This window comes from Oncorhynchus masou, chromosome 29, assembly GCF_036934945.1.
Source record: "Oncorhynchus masou masou isolate Uvic2021 chromosome 29, UVic_Omas_1.1, whole genome shotgun sequence".
Lineage (NCBI taxonomy): Eukaryota > Metazoa > Chordata > Actinopteri > Salmoniformes > Salmonidae > Oncorhynchus > Oncorhynchus masou.
Genome location: NC_088240.1, coordinates 79,847,097 through 79,873,979, shown reverse-complemented (window position 1 = coordinate 79,873,979; position 26,883 = coordinate 79,847,097). Strand labels below are relative to the sequence as shown.

The 26,883-nt window shown below is 50.1% G+C and overlaps 1 protein-coding gene across 7 annotated transcripts in view; it reads right to left on the bottom strand.

Moving 5' to 3' along the window:
- The window catches only part of LOC135520698 (histone-lysine N-methyltransferase ASH1L-like), a 65,408-nt gene that overhangs the window by 14,662 nt on the left and 23,863 nt on the right, over positions 1-26,883 (bottom strand). For 6 of the 7 annotated variants that reach the window (XM_064946445.1, XM_064946446.1, XM_064946439.1 and 3 more), the window contains one exon: positions 598-4,845. In XM_064946445.1, the coding sequence (XP_064802517.1) occupies positions 598-3,634 (3,037 nt within the window). In that variant the 5' untranslated portion in view covers positions 3,635-4,845. The remainder of the gene's footprint in view (positions 1-597; positions 4,846-26,883) is intronic. The other variant, XM_064946442.1, reaches the window with a different exon arrangement.

The window sequence follows — 26,883 nt, the reverse complement described above, 5'->3', positions numbered from 1 at the left end:
AGAGACTGGTGGTTAACTAATGACTGTGTTCTGCTCATAGCTTCATGGCCCAGGGCTCAAACAGCACAGCAGGCAGCCAACTTCACAACCAGAGACATTTCTAAGATCTCTGGCAGATCGGACTGGAAGGATTATTAACAGACTGTGAGAATGAACCAATAAATGAGGGGAAAATAATGTGTGCGTGTGTGAGTTAGTGTACTGCCCCCAGCCCCCCTCTCCTGCGTGTGTGAGTTAGTGTACTGCCCCCAGCCCCCCTCTCCTGCGTGTGTGAGTTAGTGTACTGCCCCCAGCCCCCTCTCCTGCGTGTGTGAGTTAGTGTACTGCCCCCAGCCCCCTCTCCTGCGTGTGTGAGTTAGTGTACTGCCCCCAGCCCCCTCTCCTGCGTGTGTGAGTGTACTGCCCCCAGCCCCCCTCTCCTGCGTGTGTGAGTGTACTGCCCCCAGCCCCCCTCTCCTGCGTGTGTGAGTGTACTGCCCCCAGCCCCCCTCTCCTGCGTGTGTGTATGTGTGAAAGTTCATGTGTCATGCAGGTCACTCACTCACTCACTCACTCACTCACTCACTCACTCACTCACTCACTCACTCACTCACTCACCTGTGCCTCTTCTCTCTGTCTGTGATGGCTCCTCACTCCTCAATGACCCGTCTTGACTCCCTGGTCTCCAATTGTGTCTTCCACTCCTCTTGCCCCTCCCACTGGTGGCAGAGGAGGTGAAGAGGTTGGTGTGTGTCGGGGGGGTGAAGGTGCTGTGACAGGGTGTGTGTCTCTCCCCCGCCTCTCTCTCTGACCCCCCCACAGCGGCTGTCCTCTGCTCTTCTGTCAGTGTACCCCAGGTGGGATCGAGGGGTCTGAATCCTGCCCCCAGCCCCCCTCTCCTCAGCCAGGGGTTCTGCCGAACCCCCCAGCCCTCCCCGAAAGAGGACAGGTGAGAGGAGCCTAGACAGGTGAGGGGTGTGTGTTTGAGCCTCTCTGATGATGATGATGAAGAGGCTGGTTTAGCAGAAGCAGAGAAGAAAGAAGAGGGGTATTTGCCGTGCCTATGTTGCAGTGGAGACTCCATCAACCCAGCACTCCCTTGTCCTCCAGTCTTTCTACTTCCTCCTGACCCTGTGGTGAACTCTGACCTTAGCTGTGACCCGGCAACTCTCTCATCCTCTTCTTCCTTTCCGTCACGATCACGCTGTCTGTGACGATGTTTGTGTCTGAGCTTGTGTTCACTCCCCCCACAGACACAGGACCGACCAGGGACGGACCCTGCTGGACAGGAACGGACCCCAGCCCTCTTTCCCTCACCCATAACCCCCATGTCCTCACCTCCACCTCCACCCAACCCAGCCTCCCTCAGCTGCCTGCTCCTCCTCCTGTGGAACCTGGCTGGGTTGAGGAGGAGGTGAGGGGGGTGAAGGTGGGGGGCGTAGGGGCGAGGGGGAGGCAGGGGAAAGGAGGGGTGGGGATTTGGGTAATGGGCCATGGTCAGAGGATAGCCTCTGTAGTAGCCAAAACCCAGAGGCATTGGGGTGGTGGAAGAGGTGGTGGAGGAGGCCAGGGGGGTACTGAGAGAGGAGGGGTGGAGGTGCCCTGTGATACCCTGTAAGGCACACCTCCGCCCCTGGCCACAGTCACCCTGGTCTAAGGACTCACAGGGCTTGGTGGGACAGCCACACCTCAACCTCAGCTCTGGCTTTCTGCTGCCATAAGGCAGGCCGTGGCAGGGGTGGGGGTGGAGCGGGGAGAAGGAGGGGTGAGGGGGGTAAGACAGGGGGTGAGGTGAGTAGTATCCACTCAAGTTGATTCTGTAAACGTTTGAGCGGAAATTTTGCGATGACAATAAGGAAGAGTGGCGTCTTTTCTCCCCACTCTCATCGAGATCCTGCCCCAATCCAGCTCTGGCCCAATCACGGTGGCGCCCGATGCGGACTTCGCTGAACTGCCCAATGAGATCATCCAGTTCAGAGAGGAAGTCTGGGTCGTGCGCGTGCATGAGCAGGTGCTGGTACTTCCTCTTGTGTTTGTGTTTCTTGTGTGTGTTGTGCCCTAGGCAGGGGCAGGGGGGGCAGGTATAGGGACATTCGTACCCCCTCCGCCTGTGCCTGTGTCTGTCTCTGGGTTCCACTAAGTCAGAAGGAGGCGTGTGTCTGGGGGAGGCAGAGGGGGGAGAGGGGGGTGAGGCTGACACTCTGATGGGTGAGGGTACAGGGGGGAGGTGTTCTAGTAACATGGAGGGTGAGGGTTGTCTCTGACCCTTCAGGTTGACCCCTAAACCTGTCCGGAACACTGACCGGGTGACATCTGAGGTCATTCCCATGGTTACCCCCCCTCTCCCTCGGCCCCTCCTCTCCCCCCGCTCTGAGATAGTGTTGTGGTCCATTCCAATCACACTATCACTAGGCAACATCTCCTTGCTGTGTGATTTCCTGATATGTGAGGGTGTGGCCTCTTTCAGGTGTGTGGGGAAGACCGGCAGATGGGAGTAAAGAGGGTGAGGAAGAGGAGGAGAAGAGAGTCTGCTGGAGGGATGGTGGAAGAGGGGATGTCGTCCCTGACCTGGAGAACTCCTCTTTAGGGAGGGAGAGAGGGATGAGCAGGAGGAGAAGGAGGAGGAGAGAGGACGTGGCGATGCGCAGGAGGAGGAGGGTGAGGGGAGGGAGAAGGTGTGGGGGAGGAAGAGGGAGGGAGCAGGTTCTGTGCAGCCTCCATCACTGTAAGGGCTCTGGGCTCCACTGGAGTGGGTGAGAGATGGGGAGGGGAATGGGTGAGAGAGGGAAGGATGGGGCTGGGGAGAGGAGAAGAGAGAGGAACTAGAGAGACTGGTGAACAGTGTGGACTGAGAGGCAGGGTTAGAGTTAGCTGGAGCTTTGGGTTTGCGTCCTCTCCTCTTCCCCATGTAGATGGTCCCCGTCTTACTCACGTTGATCTGGGGACCTAGTTTACCCCCAAAGGAGGAGGACAGGGAGGGTGCTGTGGGCGACCCACACACCCCTCCTGCACACCCACGAGAGTTCTCTCTACCTCCCTCTCTTCCTCTCCCCTCCTTCCCCCCTCCACACCCAGAAAGCATTTCCCTAAGTAGCCTCCTCTTCTTCCTCCTCTTCATCTCTCCTATGATGCTCCTCATCCTCATCCTCAGCTTCCTGTTCCCCTTTTCAGAGGGGAAGTCTTTACCCCCCTCCTCACCTCCAGAGGGGGTCAGTGTACCCCTGTTCTGGTCCTGGAGAGTCTGTTTGGGGAGGAGGGGGGAGGGTGGCAGCCGTTTGGGGCGACCTCGTTTCCTGGGCGTGGGGTTGGGGCAAGAGGGACTGGTGAGGGTGGGCCTGTGATCCAGCACTGGGTTGAGCACATGGGGGTCCGGAGTCTCATCATGCCCATGAGGGAGCATCTCAGCTTGGGTAGGTTTAGGGGAGTGTCTGGGTTGGGGTTCGTCCAAGCTCCAGGTTTGGGATTTGGGGCGACCCCTTTTTCTGGCTTGAGAGACAGGACGGTCAGGTCCAGGTGAAGGGCTAGGGTCAGAGGTCAACAGGTGAGACTGGGTAGGGGATGGGGGTCGTCCTGCTGGTCTGGGTCTCACAGGGGTGGAGGTAGAAGGGGAGAGGGAGGACAGACTGGAGGGTGGGGGAACGGAGGGGCTAGGCATGACTCAGCTGACCGAAGGTTGGGTGAGTTAGTAGTTGCGGGTGTCTGGGGGGTAGTGGGGGTCTGTGGGGCAACTAAGGGGACATCTTGGCGGCCATCTGGGTTCTCTGCCAGTCTCTGTGCCCGGTTCACCAGCCTGGTCCAGCTTGGCCGTCGGGTTTTACGCTTCTTCAGTGGACGGCTGTCCTGCTCTCGGGGGGAGGTAGGAGGAGAGGAAGAGTGGAGAGAGAGAGAGGGAGGAGGAAGGGAAGTGAGGGGAGAGGAGGCAGTGGATGGGTTGGAGGGAGAGACGGTGGGTCTTGAGGGGGCACCAGTATCATCTGATTCCCCTGTTCTGCTGGTCAGGTCTGGGCTGGGTGTACCTGTCTTCCTGCTCTGAACCTCAGACATCTGACTCTTTGTAGAAGAGGGCGATTTATTCATCCTCAAGTCTCTGGGCTTCTCTCTTTCCTTGTCCTCGTCCCCATTTCTCTCCTCCTTCCCCGTCATATCCCTCCTGCTCTCATCCATCCCAGTTCCCTCCTTCCCCTTCTCATCTCTGTCCATCTTTGGACTCTCATTCCTCCCTCTGTCCTCCTTCCCTCTCCCCTTCTCCCCTCTCTTACCCTTCCCTTTCTCACCCCTCGCTTTGTCATCTTTCTCTTTCTTCTTCTTGGCTTTCTCCTCCTTCCCTCTCCCATTTCCCACAGAAGATGGTAGTAATGGTCCCCTGCTCAGGCTGGTGAGGGAGGCAGCAGGACTCAGTCTCCCATAAGCCACTGGGGCTCCTCTCTGGTCTGGAAGTAGGGGTGTGGATGGGGGTGGTGTAGGAGGGCAGCTGAAGCCTGTAGTCCTGTCCTGGGCTGCAAGGTCAGCCTGATGGGGGCTGGAGGCTGAGTTCACGTTAGTGGGGGCGGCTGAGGAAGAACAGTTCTGTTTGCGACCTTTGACCTTTGTGAGTCTGGTAGGATGGCAGGTGACTTTAGGTACTCCCCCATTCAGCATACCTCCCTCACCCTTAACACCTGCCTCACCGCTAGGGTCCTTTACCAAGGGGGAATGGGGTGATGAGGGAGGGGGGGAATGGGGGGATGAAGCTGTGGGGTCAGAGGCGATTGCCTGGTCCATTTGGGCAGGTGAAGGTAGTTGGCTGTGGGCATCAGGTGGGTCAGGGTGCCATGGTTTCTCCGTTAGGGTGTCTGACTTCTTATAGCCCAGGTTCACAGGGACCTGCTGGGATGAAAACATGGTTATAAACACATTGTTATCAGATCAGATTGGTCATTTATTATGTCATCTATCAGAAAAGATCTAGGTAATTTACAGGTAAGGATTTTAATATAATCAAAAATATTTTAAATAAATATTTCTCCAAAAGAAGCCCAGTTAGACCTATGATAGAGTTCTGTAGAGGTATGTAAATGTAATGTGTTTCAGAGCTGCATAGTTCATTAGTGGGTCAGAGAGAGGACAAGGATAGGAAAGAGAAAGAGGGAGGGAAAAGGAGAGCAAACAAGAGAGAGAAACAGTAAGGGTGGGGTGCTGGTGCAAGTCTGTTGGAAGACAGATAAAGGACACAATGACAGAGAGAGAGAAACAGTAAGGGTGGGGTGCTGGTGCTGGTGCAAGTCTGTTGGAAGACAGATAAAGGACACAATGACAGAGAGAGAGAAACAGTAAGGGTGGGGTGCTGGTGCAAGTCTGTTGGAAGACAGATAAAGGACACACTGACAGAGAGAGAGAAACAGTAAGGGTGGGGTGCTGGTGCAAGTCTGTTGGAAGACAGCTAAATGACACAATGACAGAGAGAGAGAAACAGTAAGGGTGGGGTGCTGGTGCAAGTCTGTTGGAAGACAGATAAAGGACAATGACAGAGAGAGAGAAACAGTAAGGGTGGGGTGCTGGTGCTGGTGCAAGCCTGTTGGAAGACAGATAAAGGACACAATGACAGAGAGAGAGAAACAGTAAGGGTGCGGTGCTGGTGCAAGTCTGTTGGAAGACAGATAAAGGACACAATGACAGAGAGAGAGAAACAGTAAGGGTGGGGTGCTGGTGCAAGTCTGTTGGAAGACAGATAAAGGACACAATGACAGAGAGAGAGAAACAGTAAGGGTGCGGTGCTGGTGCAAGTCTGTTGGAAGACAGCTAAAGGACACAATGACAGAGAGAGAGAAACAGTAAGGGTGGGGTGCTGGTGCAAGTCTGTTGGAAGACAGCTAAAGGACACAATGACAGAGAGAGAGAAACAGTAAGGGTGCGGTGCTGGTGCAAGTCTGTTGGAAGACAGCTAAAGGACACAATGACAGAGAGAGAGAAACAGTAAGGGTGGGGTGCTGGTGCAAGTCTGTTGGAAGACAGATAAAGGACACAATGACAGAGAGAGAGAAACAGTAAGGGTGGGGTGCTGGTGCAAGTCTGTTGGAAGACAGCTAAAGGACACAATGACAGAGAGAGAAACAGTAAGGGTGGGGTGCTGGTGCAAGTCTGTTGGAAGACAGCTAAAGGACACAATGACAGAGAGAGAGAAACAGTAAGGGTGCGGTGCTGGTGCAAGCCTGTTGGAAGACAGATAAAGGACACAATGACAGAGAGAGAGAAACAGTAAGGGTGCGGTGCTGGTGCAAGCCTGTTGGAAGACAGCTAAAGGACACAATGACAGAGAGAGAGAAACAGTAAGGGTGCGGTGCTGGTGCAAGCCTGTTGGAAGACAGATAAAGGACACAATGACAGAGAGAGAGAAACAGTAAGGGTGGGGTGCTGGTGCAAGTCTGTTGGAAGACAGCTAAAGGACACAATGACAGAGAGAGAGAAACAGTAAGGGTGCGGTGCTGGTGCAAGTCTGTTGGAAGACAGCTAAAGGACAATGACAGAGAGAGAGAAACAGTAAGGGTGGGGTACTGGTGCAAGTCTGTTGGAAGACAGCTAAATGACACAATGACAGAGAGAGAGAAACAGTAAGGGTGCGGTGCTGGTGCAAGTCTGTTGGAAGACAGATAAAGGACACAATGACAGAGAGAGAGAAACAGTAAGGGTGGGGTGCTGGTGCAAGTCTGTTGGAAGACAGATAAAGGACAATGACAGAGAGAGAGAAACAGTAAGGGTGGGGTGCTGGTGCAAGTCTGTTGGAAGACAGCTAAAGGACACAATGACAGAGAGAGAGAAACAGTAAGGGTGAGGTGCTGGTGCAAGTCTGTTGGAAGACAGATAAAGGACACAATGACAGAGAGAGAGAAACAGTAAGGGTGGGGTGCTGGTGCAAGTCTGTTGGAAGACAGCTAAAGGACACAATGACAGAGAGAGAGAAACAGTAAGGGTGGGGTGCTGGTGCAAGTCTGTTGGAAGACAGCTAAAGGACACAATGACAGAGAGAGAGAAACAGTAAGGGTGGGGTGCTGGTGCAAGTCTGTTGGAAGACAGCTAAAGGACACAATGACAGAGAGAGAAACAGTAAGGGTGGGGTGCTGGTGCAAGTCTGTTGGAAGACAGCTAAAGGACACAATGACAGAGAGAGAAACAGTAAGGGTGGGGTGCTGGTGCAAGTCTGTTGGAAGACAGATAAAGGACACAATGACAGAGAGAGAGAAACAGTAAGGGTGGGGTGCTGGTGCAAGTCTGTTGGAAGACAGATAAAGGACACAATGACAGAGAGAGAGAAACAGTAAGGGTGGGGTGCTGGTGCAAGTCTGTTGGAAGACAGCTAAAGGACACAATGACAGAGAGAGAGAAACAGTAAGGGTGGGGTGCTGGTGCAAGTCTGTTGGAAGACAGCTAAAGGACACAATGACAGAGAGAGAGAAACAGTAAGGGTGGGGTGCTGGTGCAAGTCTGTTGGAAGACAGCTAAAGGACACAATGACAGAGAGAGAGAAACAGTAAGGTTGGGGTGCTGGTGCAAGTCTGTTGGAAGACAGCTAAAGGACACAATGACAGAGAGAGAGAAACAGTAAGGGTGGGGTGCTGGTGCAAGTCTGTTGGAAGACAGCTAAAGGACACAATGACAGAGAGAGAGAAACAGTAAGGGTGGGGTGCTGGTGCAAGTCTGTTGGAAGACAGCTAAAGGACACAATGACAGAGAGAGAGAAACAGTAAGGGTGGGGTGCTGGTGCAAGTCTGTTGGAAGACAGCTAAAGGACACAATGACAGAGAGAGAGAAACAGTAAGGGTGGGGTGCTGGTGCAAGTCTGTTGGAAGACAGATAAAGGACACAATGACAGAGAGAGAGAAACAGTAAGGGTGGGGTGCTGGTGCAAGTCTGTTGGAAGACAGATAAAGGACACAATGACAGAGAGAGAGAAACAGTAAGGGTGGGGTGATGGTGCAAGTCTGTTGGAAGACAGCTAAAGGACACAATGACAGAGAGAGAGAAACAGTAAGGGTGCGGTGCTGGTGCAAGTCTGTTGGAAGACAGATAAAGGACACAATGACAGAGAGAGAGAAACAGTAAGGGTGGGGTGCTGGTGCAAGTCTGTTGGAAGACAGCTAAAGGACACAATGACAGAGAGAGAGAAACAGTAAGGGTGCGGTGCTGGTGCAAGTCTGTTGGAAGACAGATAAAGGACACAATGACAGAGAGAGAGAAACAGTAAGGGTGGGGTGCTGGTGCAAGTCTGTTGGAAGACAGATAAAGGACACAATGACAGAGAGAGAGAAACAGTAAGGGTGGGGTGCTGGTGCAAGTCTGTTGGAAGACAGCTAAATGACACAATGACAGAGAGAGAGAAACAGTAAGGGTGCGGTGCTGGTGCAAGTCTGTTGGAAGACAGATAAAGGACACAATGACAGAGAGAGAGAAACAGTAAGGGTGGGGTGCTGGTGCAAGTCTGTTGGAAGACAGATAAAGGACAATGACAGAGAGAGAGAAACAGTAAGGGTGGGGTGCTGGTGCAAGTCTGTTGGAAGACAGCTAAAGGACACAATGACAGAGAGAGAAACAGTAAGGGTGCGGTGCTGGTGCAAGTCTGTTGGAAGACAGCTAAATGACACAATGACAGAGAGAGAGAAACAGTAAGGGTGCGGTGCTGGTGCAAGTCTGTTGGAAGACAGATAAAGGACAATGACAGAGAGAGAGAGAAACAGTAAGGGTGGGGTGCTGGTGCAAGTCTGTTGGAAGACAGATAAAGGACACAATGACAGAGAGAGAGAAACAGTAAGGGTGGGGTGCTGGTGCAAGTCTGTTGGAAGACAGATAAAGGACACAATGACAGAGAGAGAGAAACAGTAAGGGTGGGGTGCTGGTGCTAGTCTGTTGGAAGACAGCTAAAGGACACAATGACAGAGAGAGAGAAACAGTAAGGGTGGGGTGCTGGTGCAAGTCTGTTGGAAGACAGCTAAAGGACACAATGACAGAGAGAGAGAAACAGTAAGGGTGGGGTGCTGGTGCAAGTCTGTTGGAAGACAGCTAAAGGACACAATGACAGAGAGAGAGAAACAGTAAGGGTGGGGTGCTGGTGCAAGTCTGTTGGAAGACAGATAAAGGACAATGACAGAGAGAGAGAAACAGTAAGGGTGGGGTGCTGGTGCAAGTCTGTTGGAAGACAGCTAAATGACACATTGACAGAGAGAGAGAAACAGTAAGGGTGCGGTGCTGGTGCAAGTCTGTTGGAAGACAGATAAAGGACACAATGACAGAGAGAGAGAAACAGTAAGGGTGGGGTGCTGGTGCAAGTCTGTTGGAAGACAGATAAAGGACAATGACAGAGAGAGAGAAACAGTAAGGGTGGGGTGCTGGTGCAAGTCTGTTGGAAGACAGCTAAAGGACACAATGACAGAGAGAGAGAAACAGTAAGGGTGAGGTGCTGGTGCAAGTCTGTTGGAAGACAGATAAAGGACACAATGACAGAGAGAGAGAAACAGTAAGGGTGGGGTGCTGGTGCAAGTCTGTTGGAAGACAGCTAAAGGACACAATGACAGAGAGAGAGAAACAGTAAGGGTGGGGTGCTGGTGCAAGTCTGTTGGAAGACAGCTAAAGGACACAATGACAGAGAGAGAAACAGTAAGGGTGGGGTGCTGGTGCAAGTCTGTTGGAAGACAGCTAAAGGACACAATGACAGAGAGAGAGAAACAGTAAGGGTGGGGTGCTGGTGCAAGTCTGTTGGAAGACAGCTAAAGGACACAATGACAGAGAGAGAGAAACAGTAAGGGTGGGGTGCTGGTGCAAGTCTGTTGGAAGACAGATAAAGGACACAATGACAGAGAGAGAGAAACAGTAAGGGTGGGGTGCTGGTGCAAGTCTGTTGGAAGACAGATAAAGGACACAATGACAGAGAGAGAGAAACAGTAAGGGTGGGGTGCTGGTGCAAGTCTGTTGGAAGACAGCTAAAGGACACAATGACAGAGAGAGAGAAACAGTAAGGGTGGGGTGCTGGTGCAAGTCTGTTGGAAGACAGCTAAAGGACACAATGACAGAGAGAGAGAAACAGTAAGGGTGGGGTGCTGGTGCAAGTCTGTTGGAAGACAGCTAAAGGACACAATGACAGAGAGAGAGAAACAGTAAGGTTGGGGTGCTGGTGCAAGTCTGTTGGAAGACAGCTAAAGGACACAATGACAGAGAGAGAGAAACAGTAAGGGTGGGGTGCTGGTGCAAGTCTGTTGGAAGACAGCTAAAGGACACAATGACAGAGAGAGAGAAACAGTAAGGGTGGGGTGCTGGTGCAAGTCTGTTGGAAGACAGCTAAAGGACACAATGACAGAGAGAGAGAAACAGTAAGGGTGGGGTGCTGGTGCAAGTCTGTTGGAAGACAGCTAAAGGACACAATGACAGAGAGAGAGAAACAGTAAGGGTGGGGTGCTGGTGCAAGTCTGTTGGAAGACAGATAAAGGACACAATGACAGAGAGAGAGAAACAGTAAGGGTGGGGTGCTGGTGCAAGTCTGTTGGAAGACAGATAAAGGACACAATGACAGAGAGAGAGAAACAGTAAGGGTGGGGTGCTGGTGCAAGTCTGTTGGAAGACAGCTAAAGGACACAATGACAGAGAGAGAGAAACAGTAAGGGTGCGGTGCTGGTGCAAGTCTGTTGGAAGACAGATAAAGGACACAATGACAGAGAGAGAGAAACAGTAAGGGTGGGGTGCTGGTGCAAGTCTGTTGGAAGACAGCTAAAGGACACAATGACAGAGAGAGAGAAACAGTAAGGGTGCGGTGCTGGTGCAAGTCTGTTGGAAGACAGATAAAGGACAATGACAGAGAGAGAGAAACAGTAAGGGTGGGGTGCTGGTGCAAGTCTGTTGGAAGACAGATAAAGGACACAATGACAGAGAGAGAGAAACAGTAAGGGTGGGGTGCTGGTGCAAGTCTGTTGGAAGACAGATAAAGGACACAATGACAGAGAGAGAGAAACAGTAAGGGTGGGGTGCTGGTGCAAGTCTGTTGGAAGACAGCTAAAGGACACAATGACAGAGAGAGAGAAACAGTAAGGGTGGGGTGCTGGTGCAAGTCTGTTGGAAGACAGATAAAGGACACAATGACAGAGAGAGAGAAACAGTAAGGGTGGGGTGCTGGTGCAAGTCTGTTGGAAGACAGATAAAGGACAATGACAGAGAGAGAGAAACAGTAAGGGTGGGGTGCTGGTGCAAGTCTGTTGGAAGACAGCTAAATGACACAATGACAGAGAGAGAGAAACAGTAAGGGTGCGGTGCTGGTGCAAGTCTGTTGGAAGACAGATAAAGGACACAATGACAGAGAGAGAGAAACAGTAAGGGTGGGGTGCTGGTGCAAGTCTGTTGGAAGACAGATAAAGGACAATGACAGAGAGAGAGAAACAGTAAGGGTGGGGTGCTGGTGCAAGTCTGTTGGAAGACAGCTAAAGGACACAATGACAGAGAGAGAAACAGTAAGGGTGCGGTGCTGGTGCAAGTCTGTTGGAAGACAGCTAAATGACACAATGACAGAGAGAGAGAAACAGTAAGGGTGCGGTGCTGGTGCAAGTCTGTTGGAAGACAGATAAAGGACAATGACAGAGAGAGAGAGAAACAGTAAGGGTGGGGTGCTGGTGCAAGTCTGTTGGAAGACAGATAAAGGACACAATGACAGAGAGAGAGAAACAGTAAGGGTGGGGTGCTGGTGCAAGTCTGTTGGAAGACAGATAAAGGACACAATGACAGAGAGAGAGAAACAGTAAGGGTGGGGTGCTGGTGCAAGTCTGTTGGAAGACAGAAAAAGGACACAATGACAGAGAGAGAGAAACAGTAAGGGTGGGGTGCTGGTGCAAGTCTGTTGGAAGACAGCTAAAGGACACAATGACAGAGAGAGAGAAACAGTAAGGGTGGGGTGCTGGTGCAAGTCTGTTGGAAGACAGCTAAAGGACACAATGACAGAGAGAGAGAAACAGTAAGGGTGGGGTGCTGGTGCAAGTCTGTTGGAAGACAGCTAAAGGACACAATGACAGAGAGAGAGAAACAGTAAGGGTGGGGTGCTGGTGCAAGTCTGTTGGAAGACAGATAAAGGACAATGACAGAGAGAGAGAAACAGTAAGGGTGGGGTGCTGGTGCAAGTCTGTTGGAAGACAGCTAAATGACACAATGACAGAGAGAGAGAAACAGTAAGGGTGCGGTGCTGGTGCAAGTCTGTTGGAAGACAGATAAAGGACACAATGACAGAGAGAGAGAAACAGTAAGGGTGGGGTGCTGGTGCAAGTCTGTTGGAAGACAGCTAAAGGACACAATGACAGAGAGAGAGAAACAGTAAGGGTGGGGTGCTGGTGCAAGTCTGTTGGAAGACAGCTAAAGGACACAATGACAGAGAGAGAGAAACAGTAAGGGTGGGGTGCTGGTGCAAGTCTGTTGGAAGACAGCTAAAGGACACAATGACAGAGAGAGAGAAACAGTAAGGGTGGGGTGCTGGTGCAAGTCTGTTGGAAGACAGATAAAGGACAATGACAGAGAGAGAGAAACAGTAAGGGTGGGGTGCTGGTGCAAGTCTGTTGGAAGACAGCTAAATGACACAATGACAGAGAGAGAGAAACAGTAAGGGTGCGGTGCTGGTGCAAGTCTGTTGGAAGACAGATAAAGGACACAATGACAGAGAGAGAGAAACAGTAAGGGTGGGGTGCTGGTGCAAGTCTGTTGGAAGACAGATAAAGGACAATGACAGAGAGAGAGAAACAGTAAGGGTGGGGTGCTGGTGCAAGTCTGTTGGAAGACAGCTAAAGGACACAATGACAGAGAGAGAGAAACAGTAAGGGTGAGGTGCTGGTGCAAGTCTGTTGGAAGACAGATAAAGGACACAATGACAGAGAGAGAGAAACAGTAAGGGTGGGGTGCTGGTCCAAGTCTGTTGGAAGACAGCTAAAGGACACAATGACAGAGAGAGAGAAACAGTAAGGGTGGGGTGCTGGTGCAAGTCTGTTGGAAGACAGCTAAAGGACACAATGACAGAGAGAGAGAAACAGTAAGGGTGGGGTGCTGGTGCAAGTCTGTTGGAAGACAGCTAAAGGACACAATGACAGAGAGAGAGAAACAGTAAGGGTGGGGTGCTGGTGCAAGTCTGTTGGAAGACAGCTAAAGGACACAATGACAGAGAGAGAAACAGTAAGGGTGGGGTGCTGGTGCAAGTCTGTTGGAAGACAGATAAAGGACACAATGACAGAGAGAGAGAAACAGTAAGGGTGGGGTGCTGGTGCAAGTCTGTTGGAAGACAGATAAAGGACACAATGACAGAGAGAGAGAAACAGTAAGGGTGGGGTGCTGGTGCAAGTCTGTTGGAAGACAGCTAAAGGACACAATGACAGAGAGAGAGAAACAGTAAGGGTGGGGTGCTGGTGCAAGTCTGTTGGAAGACAGCTAAAGGACACAATGACAGAGAGAGAGAAACAGTAAGGGTGGGGTGCTGGTGCAAGTCTGTTGGAAGACAGCTAAAGGACACAATGACAGAGAGAGAGAAACAGTAAGGTTGGGGTGCTGGTGCAAGTCTGTTGGAAGACAGCTAAAGGACACAATGACAGAGAGAAACAGTAAGGGTGGGGTGCTGGTGCAAGTCTGTTGGAAGACAGCTAAAGGACACAATGACAGAGAGAGAGAAACAGTAAGGGTGGGGTGCTGGTGCAAGTCTGTTGGAAGACAGCTAAAGGACACAATGACAGAGAGAGAGAAACAGTAAGGGTGGGGTGCTGGTGCAAGTCTGTTGGAAGACAGCTAAAGGACACAATGACAGAGAGAGAGAAACAGTAAGGGTGGGGTGCTGGTGCAAGTCTGTTGGAAGACAGATAAAGGACACAATGACAGAGAGAGAGAAACAGTAAGGGTGGGGTGCTGGTGCAAGTCTGTTGGAAGACAGATAAAGGACACAATGACAGAGAGAGAGAAACAGTAAGGGTGGGGTGCTGGTGCAAGTCTGTTGGAAGACAGCTAAAGGACACAATGACAGAGAGAGAGAAACAGTAAGGGTGCGGTGCTGGTGCAAGTCTGTTGGAAGACAGCTAAAGGACACAATGACAGAGAGAGAGAAACAGTAAGGGTGGGGTGCTGGTGCAAGTCTGTTGGAAGACAGCTAAAGGACACAATGACAGAGAGAGAGAAACAGTAAGGGTGCGGTGCTGGTGCAAGTCTGTTGGAAGACAGATAAAGGACAATGACAGAGAGAGAGAAACAGTAAGGGTGGGGTGCTGGTGCAAGTCTGTTGGAAGACAGATAAAGGACACAATGACAGAGAGAGAGAAACAGTAAGGGTGGGGTGCTGGTGCAAGTCTGTTGGAAGACAGATAAAGGACACAATGACAGAGAGAGAGAAACAGTAAGGGTGGGGTGCTGGTGCAAGTCTGTTGGAAGACAGCTAAAGGACACAATGACAGAGAGAGAGAAACAGTAAGGGTGGGGTGCTGGTGCAAGTCTGTTGGAAGACAGATAAAGGACACAATGACAGAGAGAGAGAAACAGTAAGGGTGGGGTGCTGGTGCAAGTCTGTTGGAAGACAGATAAAGGACAATGACAGAGAGAGAGAAACAGTAAGGGTGGGGTGCTGGTGCAAGTCTGTTGGAAGACAGCTAAATGACACAATGACAGAGAGAGAGAAACAGTAAGGGTGCGGTGCTGGTGCAAGTCTGTTGGAAGACAGATAAAGTACACAATGACAGAGAGAGACACAGATTAAGGGTGGGGTGCTGGTGCAAGTCTGTTGGAAGACAGATAAAGGACAATGACAGAGAGAGAGAAACAGTAAGGGTGGGGTGCTGGTGCAAGTCTGTTGGAAGACAGCTAAAGGACACAATGACAGAGAGAGAAACAGTAAGGGTGCGGTGCTGGTGCAAGTCTGTTGGAAGACAGCTAAATGACACAATGACAGAGAGAGAGAAACAGTAAGGGTGCGGTGCTGGTGCAAGTCTGTTGGAAGACAGATAAAGGACAATGACAGAGAGAGAGAGAAACAGTAAGGGTGGGGTGCTGGTGCAAGTCTGTTGGAAGACAGATAAAGGACACAATGACAGAGAGAGAGAAACAGTAAGGGTGGGGTGCTGGTGCAAGTCTGTTGGAAGACAGATAAAGGACACAATGACAGAGAGAGAGAAACAGTAAGGGTGGGGTGCTGGTGCAAGTCTGTTGGAAGACAGCTAAAGGACACAATGACAGAGAGAGAGAAACAGTAAGGGTGGGGTGCTGGTGCAAGTCTGTTGGAAGACAGCTAAAGGACACAATGACAGAGAGAGAGAAACAGTAAGGGTGGGGTGCTGGTGCAAGTCTGTTGGAAGACAGCTAAAGGACACAATGACAGAGAGAGAGAAACAGTAAGGGTGGGGTGCTGGTGCAAGTCTGTTGGAAGACAGATAAAGGACAATGACAGAGAGAGAGAAACAGTAAGGGTGGGGTGCTGGTGCAAGTCTGTTGGAAGACAGCTAAAGGACACAATGACAGAGAGAGAGAAACAGTAAGGGTGGGGTGCTGGTGCAAGTCTGTTGGAAGACAGATAAAGGACACAATGACAGAGAGAGAGAAACAGTAAGGGTGGGGTGCTGGTGCAAGTCTGTTGGAAGACAGATAAAGGACAATGACAGAGAGAGAGAAACAGTAAGTGTGGGGTGCTGGTGCAAGTCTGTTGGAAGACAGCTAAATGACACAATGACAGAGAGAGAGAAACAGTAAGGGTGCGGTGCTGGTGCAAGTCTGTTGGAAGACAGATAAAGGACACAATGACAGAGAGAGAGAAACAGTAAGGGTGGGGTGCTGGTGCAAGTCTGTTGGAAGACAGCTAAAGGACACAATGACAGAGAGAGAGAAACAGTAAGGGTGGGGTGCTGGTGCAAGTCTGTTGGAAGACAGATAAAGGACACAATGACAGAGAGAGAGAAACAGTAAGGGTGGGGTGCTGGTGCAAGTCTGTTGGAAGACAGATAAAGGACAATGACAGAGAGAGAGAAACAGTAAGTGTGGGGTGCTGGTGCAAGTCTGTTGGAAGACAGCTAAATGACACAATGACAGAGAGAGAGAAACAGTAAGGGTGGGGTGCTGGTGCAAGTCTGTTGGAAGACAGATAAAGGACACAATGACAGAGAGAGAGAAACAGTAAGGGTGGGGTGCTGGTGCAAGTCTGTTGGAAGACAGATAAAGGACAATGACAGAGAGAGAGAAACAGTAAGTGTGGGGTGCTGGTGCAAGTCTGTTGGAAGACAGCTAAATGACACAATGACAGAGAGAGAGAAACAGTAAGGGTGCGGTGCTGGTGCAAGTCTGTTGGAAGACAGATAAAGGACACAATGACAGAGAGAGAAACAGTAAGGGTGGGGTGCTGGTGCTAGTCTGTTGGAAGACAGATAAAGGACAATGACAGAGAGAGAGAAACAGTAAGGGTGGGGTGCTGGTGCAAGTCTGTTGGAAGACAGCTAAAGGACACAATGACAGAGAGAGAGAAACAGTAAGGGTGCGGTGCTGGTGCAAGTCTGTTGGAAGACAGCTAAATGACACAATGACAGAGAGAGAGAAACAGTAAGGGTGCGGTGCTGGTGCAAGTCTGTTGGAAGACAGATAAAGGACACAATGACAGAGAGAGAGAAACAGTAAGGGTGCGGTGCTGGTGCAAGTCTGTTGGAAGACAGCTAAAGGACACAATGACAGAGAGAGAGAAACAGTAAGGGTGGGGTGCTGGTGCAAGTCTGTTGGAAGACAGATAAAGGACACAATGACAGAGAGAGAAACAGTAAGGGTGGGGTGCTGGTGCAAGTCTGTTGGAAGACAGATAAAGGACACAATGACAGAGAGAGAGAAACAGTAAGGGTGGGGTGCTGGTGCAAGTCTGTTGGAAGACAGCTAAAGGACACAATGACAGAGAGAGAGAAACAGTAAGGGTGGGGTGCTGGTGCAAGTCTGTTGGAAGACAGCTAAATGACACAATGACAGAGAGAGAGAAACAGTAAGGGTGGGGTGCTGGTGCAAGTCTGTTGGAAGACAGCTAAAGGACACAATGACAGAGAGAGAAACAGTAAGGTTGGGGTGCTGGTGCAAGTCTGTTGGAAGACAGCTAAAGGACACAATGACAGAGAGAGAGAAACAGTAAGGGTGGGGTGCTGGTGCAAGTCTGTTGGAAGACAGCTAAAGGACACAATGACAGAGAGAGAAACAGTAAGGGTGGGGTGCTGGTGCAAGTCTGTTGGAAGACAGCTAAAGGACACAATGACAGAGAGAGAGAAACAGTAAGGGTGGGGTGCTGGTGCAAGTCTGTTGGAAGACAGCTAAAGGACACAATGACAGAGAGAGAAACAGTAAGGGTGGGGTGCTGGTGCAAGTCTGTTGGAAGACAGATAAAGGACACAATGACAGAGAGAGAGAAACAGTAAGGGTGGGGTGCTGGTGCAAGTCTGTTGGAAGACAGATAAAGGACACAATGACAGAGAGAGAGAAACAGTAAGGGTGGGGTGCTGGTGCAAGTCTGTTGGAAGACAGCTAAAGGACACAATGACAGAGAGAGAAACAGTAAGGGTGCGGTGCTGGTGCAAGTCTGTTGGAAGACAGCTAAAGGACACAATGACAGAGAGAGAGAAACAGTAAGGGTGGGGTGCTGGTGCAAGTCTGTTGGAAGACAGCTAAAGGACACAATGACAGAGAGAGAGAGAAACAGTAAGGGTGCGGTGCTGGTGCAAGTCTGTTGGAAGACAGATAAAGGACAATGACAGAGAGAGAGAAACAGTAAGGGTGGGGTGCTGGTGCAAGTCTGTTGGAAGACAGATAAAGGACACAATGACAGAGAGAGAGAAACAGTAAGGGTGGGGTGCTGGTGCAAGTCTGTTGGAAGACAGATAAAGGACACAATGACAGAGAGAGAGAAACAGTAAGGGTGGGGTGCTGGTGCAAGTCTGTTGGAAGACAGCTAAAGGACACAATGACAGAGAGAGAGAAACAGTAAGGGTGGGGTGCTGGTGCAAGTCTGTTGGAAGACAGATAAAGGACACAATGACAGAGAGAGAGAAACAGTAAGGGTGGGGTGCTGGTGCAAGTCTGTTGGAAGACAGATAAAGGACAATGACAGAGAGAGAGAAACAGTAAGGGTGGGGTGCTGGTGCAAGTCTGTTGGAAGACAGCTAAATGACACAATGACAGAGAGAGAAACAGTAAGGGTGCGGTGCTGGTGCAAGTCTGTTGGAAGACAGATAAAGGACACAATGACAGAGAGAGAGAAACAGTAAGGGTGGGGTGCTGGTGCAAGTCTGTTGGAAGACAGATAAAGGACAATGACAGAGAGAGAGAAACAGTAAGGGTGGGGTGCTGGTGCAAGTCTGTTGGAAGACAGCTAAAGGACACAATGACAGAGAGAGAAACAGTAAGGGTGCGGTGCTGGTGCAAGTCTGTTGGAAGACAGCTAAATGAAACAATGACAGAGAGAGAGAAACAGTAAGGGTGCGGTGCTGGTGCAAGTCTGTTGGAAGACAGATAAAGGACAATGACAGAGAGAGAGAAACAGTAAGGGTGGGGTGCTGGTGCAAGTCTGTTGGAAGACAGATAAAGGACACAATGACAGAGAGAGAGAAACAGTAAGGGTGGGGTGCTGGTGCAAGTCTGTTGGAAGACAGATAAAGGACACAATGACAGAGAGAGAGAAACAGTAAGGGTGGGGTGCTGGTGCAAGTCTGTTGGAAGACAGCTAAAGGACAATGACAGAGAGAGAGAAACAGTAAGGGTGGGGTGCTGGTGCAAGTCTGTTGGAAGACAGCTAAAGGACACAATGACAGAGAGAGAAACAGTAAGGGTGCGGTGCTGGTGCAAGTCTGTTGGAAGACAGCTAAATGACACAATGACAGAGAGAGAGAAACAGTAAGGGTGCGGTGCTGGTGCAAGTCTGTTGGAAGACAGCTAAAGGACACAATGACAGAGAGAGAGAAACAGTAAGGGTGGGGTGCTGGTGCAAGTCTGTTGGAAGACAGCTAAAGGACACAATGACAGAGAGAGAGAAACAGTAAGGGTGGGGTGCTGGTGCAAGTCTGTTGGAAGACAGATAAAGGACAATGACAGAGAGAGAGAAACAGTAAGGGTGGGGTGCTGGTGCAAGTCTGTTGGAAGACAGATAAAGGACAATGACAGAGAGAGAGAAACAGTAAGGGTGGGGTGCTGGTGCAAGTCTGTTGGAAGACAGCTAAATGACACAATGACAGAGAGAGAGAAACAGTAAGGGTGCGGTGCTGGTGCAAGTCTGTTGGAAGACAGATAAAGGACACAATGACAGAGAGAGAGAAACAGTAAGGGTGGGGTGCTGGTGCAAGTCTGTTGGAAGACAGATAAAGGACAATGACAGAGAGAGAGAAACAGTAAGGGTGGGGTGCTGGTGCAAGTCTGTTGGAAGACAGCTAAAGGACACAATGACAGAGAGAGAGAAACAGTAAGGGTGCGGTGCTGGTGCAAGTCTGTTGGAAGACAGCTAAATGACACAATGACAGAGAGAGAGAAACAGTAAGGGTGCGGTGCTGGTGCAAGTCTGTTGGAAGACAGATAAAGGACACAATGACAGAGAGAGAGAAACAGTAAGGGTGGGGTGCTGGTGCAAGTCTGTTGGAAGACAGATAAAGGACAATGACAGAGAGAGAGAAACAGTAAGGGTGGGGTGCTGGTGCAAGTCTGTTGGAAGACAGCTAAAGGACACAATGACAGAGAGAGAGAAACAGTAAGGGTGCGGTGCTGGTGCAAGTCTGTTGGAAGACAGCTAAATGACACAATGACAGAGAGAGAGAAACAGTAAGGGTGCGGTGCTGGTGCAAGTCTGTTGGAAGACAGATAAAGGACACAATGACAGAGAGAGAGAAACAGTAAGGGTGCGGTGCTGGTGCAAGTCTGTTGGAAGACAGCTAAAGGACACAATGACAGAGAGAGAAACAGTAAGGGTGCGGTGCTGGTGCAAGTCTGTTGGAAGACAGCTAAATGACACAATGACAGAGAGAGAGAAACAGTAAGGGTGCGGTGCTGGTGCAAGTCTGTTGGAAGACAGCTAAAGGACACAATGACAGAGAGAGAGAAACAGTAAGGGTGGGGTGCTGGTGCAAGTCTGTTGGAAGACAGCTAAAGGACACAATGAGAGAGAGAAACAGTAAGGGTGGGGTGCTGGTGCAAGTCTGTTGGAAGACAGATAAAGGACAATGACAGAGAGAGAGAAACAGTAAGGGTGGGGTGCTGGTGCAAGTCTGTTGGAAGACAGATAAAGGACAATGACAGAGAGAGAGAAACAGTAAGGGTGGGGTGCTGGTGCAAGTCTGTTGGAAGACAGATAAAGGACAATGACAGAGAGAGAAACAGTAAGGGTGGGGTGCTGGTGCAAGTCTGTTGGAAGACAGCTAAAGGACACAATGACAGAGAGAGAGAAACAGTAAGGGTGCGGTGCTGGTGCAAGTCTGTTGGAAGACAGCTAAATGACACAATGACAGAGAGAGAGAAACAGTAAGGGTGCGGTGCTGGTGCAAGTCTGTTGGAAGACAGATAAAGGACACAATGACAGAGAGAGAGAAACAGTAAGGGTGCGGTGCTGGTGCAAGTCTGTTGGAAGACAGCTAAAGGACACAATGACAGAGAGAGAAACAGTAAGGGTGGGGTGCTGGTGCAAGTCTGTTGGAAGACAGCTAAAGGACACAATGACAGAGAGAGAGAAACAGTAAGGGTGGGGTGCTGGTGCAAGTCTGTTGGAAGACAGCTAAAGGACACAATGACAGAGAGAGAAACAGTAAGGGTGGGGTGCTGGTGCAAGTCTGTTGGAAGACAGCTAAAGGACACAATGACAGAGAGAGAGAAACAGTAAGGTTGGGGTGCTGGTGCAAGTCTGTTGGAAGACAGCTAAAGGACACAATGACAGAGAGAGAAACAGTAAGGGTGGGGTGCTGGTGCAAGTCTGTTGGAAGACAGCTAAAGGACACAATGACAGAGAGAGAGAAACAGTAAGGGTGGGGTGCTGGTGCAAGTCTGTTGGAAGACAGCTAAAGGACACAATGACAGAGAGAGAGAAACAGTAAGGGTGGGGTGCTGGTGCAAGTCTGTTGGAAGACAGCTAAAGGACACAATGACAGAGAGAGAGAAACAGTAAGGGTGGGGTGCTGGTGCAAGTCTGTTGGAAGACAGCTAAAGGACACAATGACAGAGAGAGAGAAACAGTAAGGGTGGGGTGCTGGTGCAAGTCTGTTGGAAGACAGATAAAAGGACACAATGACAGAGAGAGAGAAACAGTAAGGGTGGGGTGCTGGTGCAAGTCTGTTGGAAGACAGATAAAGGACACAATGACAGAGAGAGAGAAACAGTAAGGGTGGGGTGCTGGTGCAAGTCTGTTGGAAGACAGCTAAAGGACACAATGACAGAGAGAGAGAAACAGTAAGGGTGCGGTGCTGGTGCAAGTCTGTTGGAAGACAGATAAAGGACACAATGACAGAGAGAGAGAAACAGTAAGGGTGGGGTGCTGGTGCAAGTCTGTTGGAAGACAGCTAAAGGACACAATGACAGAGAGAGAGAAACAGTAAGGGTGCGGTGCTGGTGCAAGTCTGTTGGAAGACAGATAAAGGACAATGACAGAGAGAGAGAAACAGTAAGGGTGGGGTGCTGGTGCAAGTCTGTTGGAAGACAGATAAAGGACACAATGACAGAGAGAGAAACAGTAAGGGTGGGGTGCTGGTGCAAGTCTGTTGGAAGACAGATAAAGGACACAATGACAGAGAGAGAGAAACAGTAAGGGTGGGGTGCTGGTGCAAGTCTGTTGGAAGACAGATAAAGGACACAATGACAGAGAGAGAGAAACAGTAAGGGTGGGGTGCTGGTGCAAGTCTGTTGGAAGACAGCTAAAGGACACAATGACAGAGAGAGAGAAACAGTAAGGGTGGGGTGCTGGTGCAAGTCTGTTGGAAGACAGCTAAAGGACACAATGACAGAGAGAGAGAAACAGTAAGGGTGGGGTGCTGGTGCAAGTCTGTTGGAAGACAGCTAAAGGACACAATGACAGAGAGAGAGAAACAGTAAGGGTGGGGTGCTGGTGCAAGTCTGTTGGAAGACAGATAAAGGACAATGACAGAGAGAGAGAAACAGTAAGGGTGGGGTGCTGGTGCAAGTCTGTTGGAAGACAGCTAAAGGACACAATGACAGAGAGAGAGAAACAGTAAGGGTGGGGTGCTGGTGCAAGTCTGTTGGAAGACAGATAAAGGACACAATGACAGAGAGAGAGAAACAGTAAGGGTGGGGTGCTGGTGCAAGTCTGTTGGAAGACAGATAAAGGACAATGACAGAGAGAGAGAAACAGTAAGGGTGGGGTGCTGGTGCAAGTCTGTTGGAAGACAGCTAAATGACACAATGACAGAGAGAGAGAAACAGTAAGGGTGCGGTGCTGGTGCAAGTCTGTTGGAAGACAGATAAAGGACACAATGACAGAGAGAGAGAAACAGTAAGGGCGGGGTGCTGGTGCAAGTCTGTTGGAAGACAGATAAAGGACAATGACAGAGAGAGAGAAACAGTAAGGTTGGGGTGCTGGTGCAAGTCTGTTGGAAGACAGCTAAAGGACACAATGACAGAGAGAGAGAAACAGTAAGGGTGGGGTGCTGGTGCAAGTCTGTTGGAAGACAGCTAAAGGACACAATGACAGAGAGAGAGAAACAGTAAGGGTGGGGTGCTGGTGCAAGTCTGTTGGAAGACAGCTAAAGGACACAATGACAGAGAGAGAGAAACAGTAAGGGTGGGGTGCTGGTGCAAGTCTGTTGGAAGACAGCTAAAGGACACAATGACAGAGAGAGAGAAACAGTAAGGGTGGGGTGCTGGTGCAAGTCTGTTGGAAGACAGCTAAAGGACACAATGACAGAGAGAGAGAAACAGTAAGGGTGGGGTGCTGGTGCAAGTCTGTTGGAAGACAGATAAAAGGACACAATGACAGAGAGAGAGAAACAGTAAGGGTGGGGTGCTGGTGCAAGTCTGTTGGAAGACAGATAAAGGACACAATGACAGAGAGAGAGAAACAGTAAGGGTGGGGTGCTGGTGCAAGTCTGTTGGAAGACAGCTAAAGGACACAATGACAGAGAGAGAGAAACAGTAAGGGTGCGGTGCTGGTGCAAGTCTGTTGGAAGACAGATAAAGGACACAATGACAGAGAGAGAGAAACAGTAAGGGTGGGGTGCTGGTGCAAGTCTGTTGGAAGACAGCTAAAGGACACAATGACAGAGAGAGAGAGAAACAGTAAGGGTGCGGTGCTGGTGCAAGTCTGTTGGAAGACAGATAAAGGACAATGACAGAGAGAGAGAAACAGTAAGGGTGGGGTGCTGGTGCAAGTCTGTTGGAAGACAGATAAAGGACACAATGACAGAGAGAGAGAAACAGTAAGGGTGGGGTGCTGGTGCAAGTCTGTTGGAAGACAGATAAAGGACACAATGACAGAGAGAGAGAACCAGTAAGGGTGGGGTGCTGGTGCAAGTCTGTTGGAAGACAGCTAAAGGACACAATGACAGAGAGAGAGAAACAGTAAGGGTGGGGTGCTGGTGCAAGTCTGTTGGAAGACAGCTAAAGGACACAATGACAGAGAGAAACAGTAAGGGTGGGGTGCTGGTGCAAGTCTGTTGGAAGACAGCTAAAGGACACAATGACAGAGAGAGAGAAACAGTAAGGGTGGGGTGCTGGTGCAAGTCTGTTGGAAGACAGATAAAGGACAATGACAGAGAGAGAGAAACAGTAAGGGTGGGGTGCTGGTGCAAGTCTGTTGGAAGACAGCTAAAGGACACAATGACAGAGAGAGAGAAACAGTAAGGGTGGGGTGCTGGTGCAAGTCTGTTGGAAGACAGATAAAGGACACAATGACAGAGAGAGAGAAACAGTAAGGGTGGGGTGCTGGTGCAAGTCTGTTGGAAGACAGATAAAGGACAATGACAGAGAGAGAGAAACAGTAAGGGTGGGGTGCTGGTGCAAGTCTGTTGGAAGACAGCTAAATGACACAATGACAGAGAGAGAAACAGTAAGGGTGCGGTGCTGGTGCAAGTCTGTTGGAAGACAGATAAAGGACACAATGACAGAGAGAGAGAAACAGTAAGGGTGGGGTGCTGGTGCAAGTCTGTTGGAAGACAGATAAAGGACAATGACAGAGAGAGAGAAACAGTAAGGGTGGGGTGCTGGTGCAAGTCTGTTGGAAGACAGCTAAAGGACACAATGACAGAGAGAGAAACAGTAAGGGTGCGGTGCTGGTGCAAGTCTGTTGGAAGACAGCTAAATGACACAATGACAGAGAGAGAGAAACAGTAAGGGTGCGGTGCTGGTGCAAGTCTGTTGGAAGACAGATAAAGGACAATGACAGAGAGAGAGAGAAACAGTAAGGGTGGGGTGCTGGTGCAAGTCTGTTGGAAGACAGATAAAGGACACAATGACAGAGAGAGAGAAACAGTAAGGGTGGGGTGCTGGTGCAAGTCTGTTGGAAGACAGATAAAGGACACAATGACAGAGAGAGAGAAACAGTAAGGGTGGGGTGCTGGTGCAAGTCTGTTGGAAGACAGCTAAAGGACACAATGACAGAGAGAGAGAAACAGTAAGGGTGGGGTGCTGGTGCAAGTCTGTTGGAAGACAGCTAAAGGACACAATGACAGAGAGAGAGAAACAGTAAGGGTGGGGTGCTGGTGCAAGTCTGTTGGAAGACAGCTAAAGGACACAATGACAGAGAGAGAGAAACAGTAAGGGTGGGGTGCTGGTGCAAGTCTGTTGGAAGACAGCTAAAGGACACAATGACAGAGAGAGAGAAACAGTAAGGGTGGGGTGCTGGTGCAAGTCTGTTGGAAGACAGCTAAAGGACACAATGACAGAGAGAGAGAAACAGTAAGGGTGGGGTGCTGGTGCAAGTCTGTTGGAAGACAGCTAAAGGACACAATGACAGAGAGAGAAACAGTAAGGGTGGGGTGCTGGTGCAAGTCTGTTGGAAGACAGATAAAGGACAATGACAGAGAGAGAGAAACAGTAAGGGTGGGGTGCTGGTGCAAGTCTGTTGGAAGACAGCTAAAGGACACAATGACAGAGAGAGAGAAACAGTAAGGGTGGGGTGCTGGTGCAAGTCTGTTGGAAGACAGATAAAGGACACAATGACAGAGAGAGAGAAACAGTAAGGGTGGGGTGCTGGTGCAAGTCTGTTGGAAGACAGATAAAGGACAATGACAGAGAGAGAGAAACAGTAAGGGTGGGGTGCTGGTGCAAGTCTGTTGGAAGACAGCTAAATGACACAATGACAGAGAGAGAGAAACAGTAAGGGTGCGGTGCTGGTGCAAGTCTGTTGGAAGACAGATAAAGGACACAATGACAGAGAGAGAGAAACAGTAAGGGTGGGGTGCTGGTGCAAGTCTGTTGGAAGACAGATAAAGGACAATGACAGAGAGAGAGAAACAGTAAGGTTGGGGTGCTGGTGCAAGTCTGTTGGAAGACAGCTAAAGGACACAATGACAGAGAGAGAGAAACAGTAAGGGTGGGGTGCTGGTGCAAGTCTGTTGGAAGACAGCTAAAGGACACAATGACAGAGAGAGAGAAACAGTAAGGGTGGGGTGCTGGTGCAAGTCTGTTGGAAGACAGCTAAAGGACACAATGACAGAGAGAGAGAAACAGTAAGGGTGGGGTGCTGGTGCAAGTCTGTTGGAAGACAGCTAAAGGACACAATGACAGAGAGAGAGAAACAGTAAGGGTGGGGTGCTGGTGCAAGTCTGTTGGAAGACAGCTAAAGGACACAATGACAGAGAGAGAGAAACAGTAAGGGTGGGGTGCTGGTGCAAGTCTGTTGGAAGACAGATAAAAGGACACAATGACAGAGAGAGAGAAACAGTAAGGGTGGGGTGCTGGTGCAAGTCTGTTGGAAGACAGATAAAGGACACAATGACAGAGAGAGAGAAACAGTAAGGGTGGGGTGCTGGTGCAAGTCTGTTGGAAGACAGCTAAAGGACACAATGACAGAGAGAGAGAAACAGTAAGGGTGCGGTGCTGGTGCAAGTCTGTTGGAAGACAGATAAAGGACACAATGACAGAGAGAGAGAAACAGTAAGGGTGGGGTGCTGGTGCAAGTCTGTTGGAAGACAGCTAAAGGACACAATGACAGAGAGAGAGAGAAACAGTAAGGGTGCGGTGCTGGTGCAAGTCTGTTGGAAGACAGATAAAGGACAATGACAGAGAGAGAGAAACAGTAAGGGTGGGGTGCTGGTGCAAGTCTGTTGGAAGACAGATAAAGGACACAATGACAGAGAGAGAGAAACAGTAAGGGTGGGGTGCTGGTGCAAGTCTGTTGGAAGACAGATAAAGGACACAATGACAGAGAGAGAGAACCAGTAAGGGTGGGGTGCTGGTGCAAGTCTGTTGGAAGACAGCTAAAGGACACAATGACAGAGAGAGAGAAACAGTAAGGGTGGGGTGCTGGTGCAAGTCTGTTGGAAGACAGCTAAAGGACACAATGACAGAGAGAGAGAAACAGTAAGGGTGGGGTGCTGGTGCAAGTCTGTTGGAAGACAGCTAAAGGACACAATGACAGAGAGAGAGAAACAGTAAGGGTGGGGTGCTGGTGCAAGTCTGTTGGAAGACAGATAAAGGACAATGACAGAGAGAGAGAAACAGTAAGGGTGGGGTGCTGGTGCAAGTCTGTTGGAAGACAGCTAAAGGACACAATGACAGAGAGAGAAACAGTAAGGGTGGGGTGCTGGTGCAAGTCTGTTGGAAGACAGATAAAGGACACAATGACAGAGAGAGAGAAACAGTAAGGGTGGGGTGCTGGTGCAAGTCTGTTGGAAGACAGATAAAGGACAATGACAGAGAGAGAGAAACAGTAAGGGTGGGGTGCTGGTGCAAGTCTGTTGGAAGACAGCTAAATGACACAATGACAGAGAGAGAGAAACAGTAAGGGTGCGG